The sequence below is a fragment of the Typopeltis vanoorti genome, chromosome 16 (assembly GCF_054136105.1).
Source record: "Typopeltis vanoorti isolate ZY-2024b chromosome 16, IOZ_Tvanoo_1.0, whole genome shotgun sequence".
NCBI lineage: Eukaryota > Metazoa > Arthropoda > Arachnida > Uropygi > Thelyphonidae > Typopeltis > Typopeltis vanoorti.
The window spans coordinates 39,322,305-39,335,078 of record NC_143564.1 but is presented as its reverse complement, the minus strand read 5'-3'; the positions used below and the strand labels follow the sequence as shown (position 1 = coordinate 39,335,078).

At 35.5% G+C, this 12,774-nt stretch overlaps 1 protein-coding gene across 8 annotated transcripts in view; it reads left to right on the top strand.

Annotated features, from left to right (window-relative positions):
* Positions 1–12,774, top strand: part of LOC150097964 (steroid receptor RNA activator 1-like) — a 159,383-nt gene that overhangs the window by 32,745 nt on the left and 113,864 nt on the right. For all 8 annotated transcript variants that reach the window (XR_016549613.1, XR_016549612.1, XR_016549611.1 and 5 more), the window contains exon 2: positions 4,233–4,361. Coding sequence is in view for 5 of the 8 variants with exons in the window: in XM_090406642.1 (XP_090262768.1) it covers positions 4,233–4,361 (129 nt within the window). In the remaining 3 variants the exon portion in view is untranslated. The remainder of the gene's footprint in view (positions 1–4,232; positions 4,362–12,774) is intronic.

Here is a 12,774-nt window from a genome sequence, read left to right as displayed (position 1 = left end):
GTAAGCAGGAACAGGTTCTTTGAATGGAGAGTGGTTGGCAAGTGGAATACATTGCCTGACAAGGTGATGAATGCAGCTAGTTACATTGAATGAGTTTAAATCATGGTTTGATGGACTCTGTGTGTAACAGTGTATACCTGTTGCAAATGAGTTTTTTTTTTTTTTTTAACATTTTATTATGTCTCAGATAAATTACATACATAGATACAATAATAATTATGTATATACACGTATATATAGATATACAATATTTATAATACATTATAATTCTGAATAACAGATACTTGCAAGTTAATATTTTTAAATAATAATAATAATAATGATAATAATTTTTTAATTAAAATTTATGATTACATATTTAAATTACATGTGATGCATATGTTGCGTACATACATACATTTGATTATATATGATACATACATTACGTACATTTGAATATGTATGATACATACATTACATGCATTTCATTCCATGTGATTCGTACATTACTTCACATTACATGCATTTGTTTACATATGATACATACATTGATTACATTTAAAAAAAAATTCAATTTTTTTTTTATTATTAAAATTATGATTGCATATTTACAACACATAATATTACATATTTACAACAGGTTTAATTCTGTTTCTTTTTTTTTTTTTTAACTATGAAATTCTTACCGATTTTTTCTTTCTTTTCTTTTTTTCTGTATAATGTATTATATTCTTTCTTTGGGAAGCATTTCTGATTTCTTCCTCGAAGCTTTGCAGAGCTTATCTGAGGAAGATAATAGATGGCGGTGGTTTCATCATTATGTTTCTATACTGGTCGTAAGCCAGGTGTTGATTTTATTGTTTATTGGTACGTGATTGGAAGACGTCCACTGCTTTTACACAGTTTAACTTTTTTTTTTTTTCCTCCCCAAGTAGGGTTGGATTTGGACATGGTGTGTTTGCTTGTGTTCTTGTAGTGGTGTTTTCTGAGAGGGGTTTATCATAGGGTTTGTGTGTGCGCGTGTGTGCATGCGAGTGAGGGGGAGAGAGAGAGAGAGAGAGAGAAAGAAACAGGAATTGCTCTAATTTTCATTCTCGCTATAATATTTATATAGTGCCTATTTCAGCTCTCTGTATGTCCCTAGGTTTCTGTCGTTGAACGGCAGTTTGTTTATCATGTCAGGTACGTAGAAGTTTCGGGTGGCTTTGCTGTAGTGATTGTTGTACTTATATGTTATGTAGTTTGATAAGTGTGGGTTGTTCCCAAAATATCAATTTTACCATTTTATCTTGCAACCATTGTAACCTGTTGGGTCTATAGTCTGCGCAGAGTGCATATGATGTGATTGTGTATCTTAAAATGTTTTCACATAGTGCTTTATAGATTAGTATTTTTGTGTGTGTTGGGGCAATGTCTTTTAATCGGTATAGTGTGCTTGCTATTATCCTAAGCTTGGTGTGTAGGTAGTTTGTATGGCTATTCCAACTTTGATCAGCATCGAAGTGAAGTCCGAGATAGCGTGTTGTTTTCACCTGTGTAATGGTTATTGTTTTAGGTTCAACGCTTTGTGTATAGGAGGATGAATGTCGGATAGTGAGATATTTAGTTTCTATGGGCAGGGTTTGGGGGTTTTCGAATATCATTAGCTTTGTTTTTCCAGGGTTTATATATATGCCATTTTCAGTTAACCAGTTAGTGATTTGATTGATGTCGTGTTGCATATTTCTGTAAGTGATATTTGCATTATTGTGAATAGATACTATGGGTGTGTTGTTTGTGTACTGGAAGATTTTAATTTTTATGGGAAGATGGCTTATGTCATGTGTGTATATGTTAAATAGAATGGGAAATAGGACAGCTCCTTGTACCTCTTTGCTGTACGTTGATCCTATATGTGTGATGTGCTTCCTGTTTTTCCATGTATGCTTTAAATCACTGGAGTAGACGACCTCTGATTCCGATATGTGTTAGTTTCGTTAACAAGGTTTTGTGTGTTAGTGTGTCAAATGCTTTTGTTAAGTCTATGAATACGACTAGTGTTATTCTGTTTTTATCCAATGCAGCGTTTATTAGGTCTGTGGAATCTTCCAGGAGTGTTGCTGTTCCTTTATTTTTTTGAAAGCCATATTGTGTTTTGGGTATGATTTGAAATTTTTCAACGAATGTGGAGAATTTGTGATGCACGATGTGCTCTATGATTTGGTTGATTACAGACAACGTGGCATTGGGCCTGTAATTGCTTATAATGTTTCTTTTTCCATGTTTGTGTATGGGTGTGATTAATGCAGTCTTTAGTGTTTCAGGTATGTGTCCCATTTCAAAGATTTTATTTAACAGTTTTTGTATAGCTGGACATAGGTTGGTTGAGTGTTTCTTGACATCTTTTGGTCTGATCCCATCTATCCCCGGTCCTTTATTAGGGTTAATTTGTTGAATTGCCAGTGATAGTTCTTCTTTTGTTACTGTGGGGAACCACATCGACTGGGTTGCTCGTGGGCCTAGTGGAGAATGTTCGTTTGTGTGAGGATAGGTTGTTTCTTGTAGTTTTTGGACAGAGTTCATGAAGTGCTGATTAAAGTTGTTTGCCAACTGTTTGAGGAATTTGGGGTTGCAAGCAAAGCTGTGTTTTATTGTTTCTGAGACAGTGGTTCTGTGTATATTGTCCAGCATTTCATTAATCAGGTGCCAGGTTTCCTTTATGTCATTCTGAGCTGTTGTTAATTTGTTGCCATAATAGTTTCTTTTTGCCATTCTAATCTGTTGTTAGAAGATTCTGTTTTCTTTTGTATTCAGCTTTTAAAGCGATGTTGTTTGGTGACTTCTTAAGTTGTTTCCATAGGACATCTTTTCTTTGTATGATTGTTAATATGTTGCCTGTTATCCATGGATTCTGTTTCGTTTGGGAGCATATTTTTATTTTTGTTAATGCTTTATTATATAGTTTGTTAAATGCAAGTTTAAGATTATTATATACAGCTTCAGCAGAGTCTAAAGATGCTATCTGCATCCAGTCTGTTTTTCTGATTTCGTCGTTTACTATTGTTTCGTTTAGAATGCTATTATACTGTTTTGTAGTCTCAGTGAGTTTTGTGGGTTCTGGTTCAGTGTGTAACTGTAATGCTGTGAAATAATGGTCTGCCAGTTTGCATGTTATGACGGCTGCTGTGTGGCTTTTTGGAGGGGCCCATATATTTATATGGTCAGTACAGGATGAGGTTGTATTTCTGTCTATCTCTTCTCGTGTATATGGATGGGGTAATGTTATATGCTGATAAGAGGTCTAGGTATTTTCTGTGTTGTTATTTATGTTCCTAATGTTTATATTCATGTCTCCTATTATTATCAAGTATTCTGAGGTGCCTTCTTTTGTGGTTGAAAGTCATCTGTTTTGTTCATCTAGAAAATTTGTGGTGCGTAGGGTGGGTGGTCTGTATATTGTGTTTAATAATAATAATGATAATAATAATCAGTGGCATAGCTAGAGCAGTTGCCACCTGGGGCGATCCCCGAGTTTTCTGTCCCTCTCAATACACACCAAAAATACTACAAAAAGTCAAAACGATGTATAAGGAAATAAAGTAAAATATTTATTTTATTTATTTATTTATTTTTTAATATTTATTATAAAATATAAATATAAATACACTATATTTATTTTTTAAGTAAAACTTTAATTTCAACATTCTAAAATGCTATTTTTGTTGCTTTTCTGTTAGCAAAATCGTCTATGACATTGGCGAAGTCTATTTCATAGTAATTCTTAATTAATCAATTTTATTTAGAAAAATTCCTCTCACAACTAGCAACACTTACAACAATTGTGAGGAAAATTTGCAGTAGTGTTACAATATTTGGAAATGAGTTCTTGAGACTGTATTTTAGAATTAACTGCAAAAGTTCAAAAAAGGTTCAAATTGCCGCCCGGGGTGGACTGTCCCCACCGCACTCCCCCCTAGCTATGCCACTGATGATGATGATAATAATAATAATAATAATAATAATAATATGTATTCATTAAATGTGATAAAAATTAGTTTGATTTTAAATTTGTTTTGTTTTAATCTTCAATTTAAATAGTTTAGTTTAATCATACTATTTAAATCAGTTCGTTTTAATCTGAATTATTGCCTTTCTTTTCTTAAAATGTTGCATTTATTGAATATTATGAAGCATTAGATGTTTTGATTTGTAACTGTTCTTGTTCTGCTATTTTTTCAAATGCTAGTTGCTGATTTAATTTCTCTTAATTTAAGGTAATCAGGAAAGAGCCTGGAATGATCCACCAAAATTTGCTTATAATCAGAGTGAGAATAAACCTCCCTCACAAAGACTGTTGAATAAACGTGTTCCATTTCCACAAAATAGTATTTTATCAAAATCAAGTAGGTAATTAAAGCTTATTTATACATATTGGAACTTTTGAGATTACAATGGTTTGAAAATATTTTAAAAATTTAAACTAATGCTCTAATTCTTAATAATTAAAAGCTGCAAGTTCTTCATATAAACAGTAAATTATTATCAGATATGCACAGCATGTCTGGTAATAAAAGTTAATGCATTTGATTGGCTCTTTGTCTTCCTAATATAGCTTTCTACCAGATTGTTGTGGTTCAAAACTAAATGATTTTTTTAATGAAATCTATATGCCTTTAAAAAATTTCTCTTGTTTACAGTGAATGAGAGGATGTACAAGTTTATTTTCCAGGAAGGGGGACAAGCAGGGTGATTGATGCTTTGGATATGAGCAGTAAGTGGGTGAGAAAGAGTTGTTGGAATTACTACTAAAGCAACTAAGGCTATGAGGCCAGCTTATCATGTCCTAATTGTCTGTGTTCTTCTGGCTGGTTAGCCTCTTTTGCAAGATGAAAAACCCATGTTTCCAAGAAGAAAAACCCTGCCACTCCCTTTTGGTTTGAATTTTCCATCCAGAGGGCATTGTTGATACTGAACTGAGCTAGAGAGAGAGAGAGAGAGAGTATCAGTAATAGTTGTAGGAGTGAATGATTTGGATGGACAGATGGGGAATATATGGATATCAAGAGATCATTGAGGTGAGTGAAAGATAACAATATGATAGGAAAGGTAGTCAGCATATTACAATGTTGATGAGCAGTGATCATGAATGTTATCTTGATAGAATTGTGAGAGGAAAAAGGAGTACATTGTATAAGAATGATGAATGGAAGAAGTGAATGAGAGAGGGATCTGAGAAGGAAAGTGGCAGTGTGACAGAGTGGGTAGGTGAAATTGAAGACTCGTGAATGGAAAGGAGAGTAGTGCAAGACCAAGGATGAACGAGAAACCAAAGATGGGTTAGAAAATAGAGTAAAAGATGAAAAAGGAAACTTGTGGGGAAGAGATTGGGAGGATAGGGAGACATGATTAATACTGGAAGCAGCAGTTACTGTATTTGAGGATGATCAACATAAGAATGGGATGCAAAGGATAGTTGGATCTGGAAAAAATATGGGAGAAGAGGTAATAAAGAGGAGTAGTTGGAGTCAATTAAGAAATCGCACTTTACTAGATTTAATGTTTTCTCAACATTTTTAAACCTTTTTGTCAGCCTCCTTCAAATCTTCCCAATAATTTTATTTGAATTTCAAAAGGAGTGAAATAAAAACAAGATTAGAAAATGATTGAAGACAATCATAAAAAAAAAGTTTGTTTTGTAATAGCATTCTTTTCATCATTATCAGTATATATTAACTGAAATAAATTAATACTAATATATTAACTGAAATAAATTAATATATTAGTCTATATTGTATTTTCACTATATGATTTAAGGAAATTACAATGTACTAGGATATACATTAAAATAAATTTTAATATATTTCAATATTTTGGCAACTTTGCCATTTTCAAGAACTTAAGTACAAGACACGTGCACGCAGGCACAACAAAACAGTAAGTGAGGAAGAAGTAGGAAGCTATTATTTCTCCTAAAGTCCTGATGGTGCCCTCTAGCGGGCAATGTTGGTATTCTTGGGCGATTGGGCTGAAGATCTTCTGATGTAGGTTTCCCAAATTTGAGGAAGTCTCATGCAGCCAAATTTGTTGAGGTTTGGATCATTTCTGAGGGCTGAAGCTGATTCCATGAAAAGGCTTTTATATCTGTATTTGCTACGGTGTATTATCCTGGCTTTCTTCCACTGTATTCTATGGCTGGTATCCAGCGCATGGTCAGCAATACCAGAGTGGCTGTATTGGTGAAAACGGATGTAGTCCTTGTGTTCTGAAATTCTGATATTTGCTGTCCTGCCTGTTTGGCCAAAGTAGGACAGCTTACCACTGCAAGGGACCTGGTATACACCAGGTAGGTCTAGGGTGGGGGAAGTTGGTCTTTAGTAGAGCGGATAAGGGATGCCAATTTTTTATATGGTCTGTAACACGAAGTTAAGTTATGTTTTTTTAGGATTTTTGTGATTTTTTCCGAGGTGCCTCGGATATAGGATATGGTGATGGATTTAGAGTAATCCTTGTTGTGAGGGGGGGGGGGGTTGTGGTTTACTGGTTTCAATATTTTTTAGATTTTTTTTGGGGGGGGGGTAGCCATTGGCTGAGAAAGTGTTGAGAATGTGGTTTAATTCTGTGGTTAGGGCATTGTCATTTGAGCAGATAAGTTTAGCCCTGTTGTGTAGTGTCTTAATGACTCCATATTGTTGTGAGGAGGGGTGGTGGGATTGTTGGTGAATGTATCTGCCTGTATGGGTGGGTTTTCTATATACTGAGAAAACCAAGGTTCCATCAGGCTGGCGGGTGACTAGTGTGTCTAAGAAAGGAATGCAGTTGTTTTTTTCCTCTTCCAGGGTAAATTTGATTCTGGGGTGTTGGTTGTTTAAGTGTGTTAAGAAGGAGAGGAGTGCATCAGAGCCATGTGGCCAAATAGCGAATACATCATCTACATAGCGAAGCCAAATGGTTGGTTTTTGTGGGGCAGAGTTTAAGGCTTTCTCTTCAAAAGTCTCCATATAAAAGTTGGCCAAGGGTAGGGAGAGTGGAGAACCCATGGCCGTCCCCTCTATTTGTTTGTAGAATTTTCCTTGCCAAACAAAATAGCCTGAGTTCATTGTGAACTGAAATAAGGCTGTGATATCGGGAGGAAATTTAGCTTGGATTAGCTCTAAGGATTCTTTGAGTGGGACATTTGTGAATAAGGAGGAGGCATCAAAACTGACCATTATGTCAGTGTGTTTGAGTGTAAGGTTTTCTATGCTGGCTTTGAAGTGAGCTGAGTTTTTTATGTATGAAGGTGTGTTGCCAGTATAGTTTGAGAGAGCTTTGGCCAAATGTTTAGCTAGGTTGTATGCGGGGGAATCAATGCCATCCATTATGGGACGTAATGGCACATTTTCCTTGTGAATTTTTGGGATTCCATAAATACGGGGGGTGGGGGGTATGGAGTTATATGGTTTTAATTTGTTAGTGATTTCCACAGGCCAAGAAGTGACCTTCATAAGGAGCCTGTGGAGTTTTCTAATTTGTGAGTTGGTAGGATTGTACTTGATAGGGAGGTAAGTGGCCTGATCTAACAATAGAGATTTCAACTTACCTGTGTAATCTTTTTGGTTAAGCAATACTGTGGCATTCCCTTTGTCAGCTTTGGTGATTATTATTTTCTTGTGTTTCTTTAATTCTAATAGAGATTTAATTTCTTTACTGGGCATGTTGGTTTTAGGTGGTTTAGCTTTGGTCAGAACACAAGCGACATCCAGTCTAATATCGTTGGCGACATGGCTTGGAAGGTGTCGAATCCTGCATTCAATTCGTATCATAATATCCTCAGCAGGTATTCTTCTGGGCGCAATGGCGAAGTTGTGGCCACGTGTGAGGGCGTCGAGTGCTTCAGGTTTCACACTAAGTGATGACAGGTTGACTACCGTTTCGGTAGGAAGTTGCAGTTTCGAGATCGCGTCCTTTTTTAAATTTTCAAATTTTTTGATGTGGCGATCTCGTACTTTTTTAAATTCTTCCTCACGAGATGTCATATAAAATAGACCAAATTTCGTGGCTTAAGGTGCTTGAAAGGTCATCTTCGAGTGCCTGTATAGCTGAGTTAGCTTCACTCAGGAAACGGTGAGTGGCGGCAATTTGTTCTCTGAGTAAGGCTTGGCTGGCATGGTTATAAATACGAAGTGCCTTTTGCGAAGAGAAACGGTGCTTAAATTTCACACAGTTAGGGATTACCTGGTTATCCTGGCAGCGCTTCAGGAAGGCGAGACGATTCAGTTGTCTTGATAGCTTCAACTTCAATTTACCATAATAGCGTGCTTTACATGCAATAACATCTCCGTTGATAATCGTAATTCTCGTGGAAAGGCTTAGACGTTGGTTATGCATTTTCACTATATGATTTAAGGATTTATATATTTCATATATTCACTATATGAAATATATAATTATTGAAATAATTATATATTTCAATAATTATTGAAATATATTAAAATTTATTTTAATGTATATCCTAGTACGTTGTAATTTCCTTAAATCATATAGTGAAAATGCATAACCAACGTCTAAGCATTTCCACGAGAAGTCTATATTGTAATTTCCTTAAAAAATACAGTTATGAATAGCCAAAATATAAGCCTTACCACCAGATCTATAATATGAATAGTTTAATTTGTAAATGTTAAACAGATATACAGGATGATTCCACATCCTTGTTATAAATTTTAAAGGTGTATTCAAAAAAAGATCCAAATAAATAAAAAATAAAATGTGAAGAAATAAGCATTAATCAAATTCCTTGGTAACTTGCAAAAGAAATACTAGAACAAAATGAATATACTTTATAGCAGGTGTTCAAAATCACCTCCATGGTCAGTCTGAGTGATGTGTGATGGCAGTGCATGCATTGTTCAATATATTTGAAGTTCATCAACATTCCTCATAGGGATAAAACATAGTGATTTCAAATGGCTCTACAAATAAAATTTCAGAGATTTCTATTTGTGGGGCTGAGCAGGCCATGTGATTGACCCATCTCGACCAACATATTTTTTATGAAAACTTTGATTAAGGTATCCTTGGGCCTCATGACTGAAGTGTGGTAGAGCTCCATAATGCATTTACAAAATTTCTCTTCTATGTCAAGGGAATGTCATTGAGCACATCACAGAAGATGTTTTCTACCAGGATTTCCAAGAAGTCATGTTACAAAGGTCCTGTTAGCCTGCATGGCAAAATAAACATTCTGTCCAGTTGGAAGAATAATAGGATAATGCATTCTTCAGTCGGAAAAGACTTGAGTTTAATTCTCATCATGATGAGAGGAATCTTTATATGGACTTTTTTCAATTGAAGATGTTTGTTGATTTCATATGCAGATAGCACGGTCCCTTCCCCTGGAAACTCTAGTATTTCATCCTGCATATAGGCACATTGGCAGTTGACAAACCCAAATATTGTTAGTTGGTAGCAGATGGCCTAATATGTACATGATATGTGGTGGATAGTAGGTGTGGTGTGTGTGTAGGAGAATTAAATAATGTGGCTGTGGTTTGTATGATGTTAGAATACCTTCTCACGATGAGTCCTCAAAGCCCTTGGAGGTGTCATATAATAATAATATCACAGCCCTGTTAATTTTCCAGATATTTATCTTTTTATATGTTAATGGAATTGCTGCTTATGCCATGCATGAATAAATACATGCAGATTTTGATAACCAACATATGATTGTTGTGATATTGAAAATATCTTTAGCAAACACTTTGTCATCTGGTCATGCATAACTTTTGTAGAAACTACTGACAAATTACCAATTGATGATGATAATTATCTGGTAAAAGTGCTTAAAATCTTGCTGGAAATGGTGCAAGTCAAGCTGATTTTCATACAACTGCTTGAGAAATGTCCTCTTCCACTGCATATCTCATGAGCTAGCATTGTGAATGACTAGATGCAGTATGTTTCCCTCAATAATATATTCTCATGGCTCTTTTATCTTCCCTCTCCCTTCCTTCTGTCCATGCACAAAGGCAGTGATGAAGATGAGTGACCATACTAGATCATGGAATTCGATGACTGAATGTGAGAATTACAGAGGTATTTCCCCTACTGAGTGTTCCTAGCAAGATCTATGCAAGTATACTTGAGAAATAGTTCAGAAGAATTGTGGAAGGAAAGCTTGGTGAAGAACAAGCTGGATTCAGGCCAAATAGAGGCTGTCAAGATCAGATCTTCACTTTACGACAAATAGTCGAGAAAGCATGGGAATATAACAGAGATCTGTATTTAAGTTTTGTCGATTTGGAAAAGGCATATGACAAGGTGCCAAGCTATTCAATACGCTGCAGTTATATGGTGTCAATGGGGCATTATATCAAGCAATACTTGGTCTTTATTTGAGTTGTAAGTCAGCATTTAGAATTGAAGAAGTACAGGAAGATGGTTTAATGTTAAATCTGGTGCGAGACAAGGATGCACATTATCCCCTCTGTTATTCATTATCTATATGGATCACATTATGAAGGAAAGTGGTATTAAACATGATATCAAAATTGGAGATGTTAATGTCAGCTCTTTGCTTTATGCGGATGATGTTATGCTTCTAAATAAATCCGCTACAAGTCTGCAAGATTCTCTGACTAAATTGAATAGCTGTTGTAATAGATATGGTATGAAGGTCATCAATAAAAAGACAAAGACAATGAAAATAGGCAGAATCATTGAAAATATCAACTGTGTTGTGAATGGAGAACCTGTGGAACAAGTGAAACATTTCAGCTACTTAGGCACGATTTTTACTGAAGATGGTAAATTAAATATAGAAATAGACAACAGAATCAGCAAAGCTGGTATGGTAGGAAGTCAATTGAATAAATTCATATGGAATAAGAGAGAAATTAGTTGGAACACTAAATTAGCTGTATACAAGACAGTGTTCAAACCAGTTTTAACTTATGGATCTGAGAGCTGGGTCAGAAGTAAAACATTTGACCAAAGACTAGAGATCGTAGATATGAGAGTCCTGAGAAAGATTATAGGCGTGAACAGATGGCATCAATGGCAATATTATATTAAAAACGAGGATATTAGGAAAGAACTTGACGTTGTCAACATCCAGGAATGCGTTAGCAGAGCTAATCTCAGGTGGTATGGTCACTTAAACAGAATGGGCAAGGAAAGATTAGCAAAACAAGTGTTCTCTGCCAGGTTGGTAGCAAAACGACCCAGAAGAAGACCAAGATATAGGTGGATTGATACGGTACAAAGTGCCCTAGACGATAGAAATATAAGATCTGATAATGTTGGAGTCTTGACAAGTAACAGACTGATTTGGAGGAAAATTGTAGATAGGAAGTTAGTAGCGATGTAATTTTTTTCATGTAGTACTATCATATCCTGTACACCCCTTGAGGGTACATGGCAGGAATTTGATGATGATAATGAGTTCCTGGCAAATAAGTCAGCTTGTGCTCTTAGAGAATACAGAGACAAATGCAAGAATGCTAAACACTGTGTAAAACTAGCTAAACAAAAGTCATGGGAGGACTGGCAAGAAAATAAATATCAAGAAGATTGCAAAATATTCTGGAGGTTGTTGAAGAAGCTTAGGAACGGAGGAAAGAGTGCTGTAAAAGGAGTTAGAGATGATAAAGGTGACATGTAAACTGGAGAAAAAGATATTCTTGAAGTATGGAGTAATTACTTTGAAAAACTGCTAAATGAAACAAGCAGTGATGACAGCAAGCAGTGGTAAAAAACACTCACCAGGCACGCAGTCAGAATACATATCCATACTTGAAGTAGAAAAAGCCATCAAAGGCTTGAAATGTGGAAAGGCAGCAGGAGTAGATGATATTCAACCAGAAATGCTGAAGTACGGTGGTATAAAAGTCTTGCAGTGGCTGCACTGCACAGTGTAGAAAGCCTGGACAGAGGGACAAATTCCCAATGATTGGAGTAGAGCTCTCATAGTACCCATATATAAAAAGGGAAATAAAACTGAATATGAGAATTACAGAGGTATTTCCCTACTGAGTGTTCCTGGCAAGATCTATGCAAGTATACTTTAGAAACAGTTGAGAAGAATTGAGGAAGAAAAGCTTGGTGAAGAACAAGCTGGATTCAAGCCAAATAGAGGCAGTCAGGATCAGATCTTCACTTTACGATAGTGGAGAAATTACGGGAATATAACAAAGATCTGTATTTAAGTTTTGTTGATCTGGAAAAGGTATATGACAAGGTGCCAAGAGAGAAGCTATTTAAAACACTACAGTTATATGGTGTCAATGGGGCATTATATCAAGCAATACTTAGTCTTTATTTGAGTTGTAAGTCAGCAGTTAGAATTGAAGGAAATAAAGGAAGATGGTTTAATGTTAAATTTGGTGCGAGACTAGGATGTACATTATCCCCTCTGTTATTCATTATCTATATGGATCACATCATTATGAAGGAAAGTGGTATTAAACATGCAATCAAAATTGGGGATGTTAATGTCAGCTCTTTGCTTTATGCGGACAATGTTATACTTATCAATAAATTCGCTACAAGTCTGCAAGATTCTCTGACTAAATTGAATAACCGTTGTAATAGATATGGTATGAAGATCAGCAATAAAAAGACAAAGGCAATGAAAATAGGCAGAATCATTGAAAATATCAACTGTGTTGTGAATGGAGAACCTGTGGAACAAGTGAAATATTTCAGCTACTTAGGCACGATTTTTACTGAAAATGGTAAATTAAATATAGAAATAGACAACAGAATCAGCAAAGCTGGTATGGTAGGAAGTCAATTGAATAAATTCATATGGAATAAGAGAGAAATTAGTCGGAA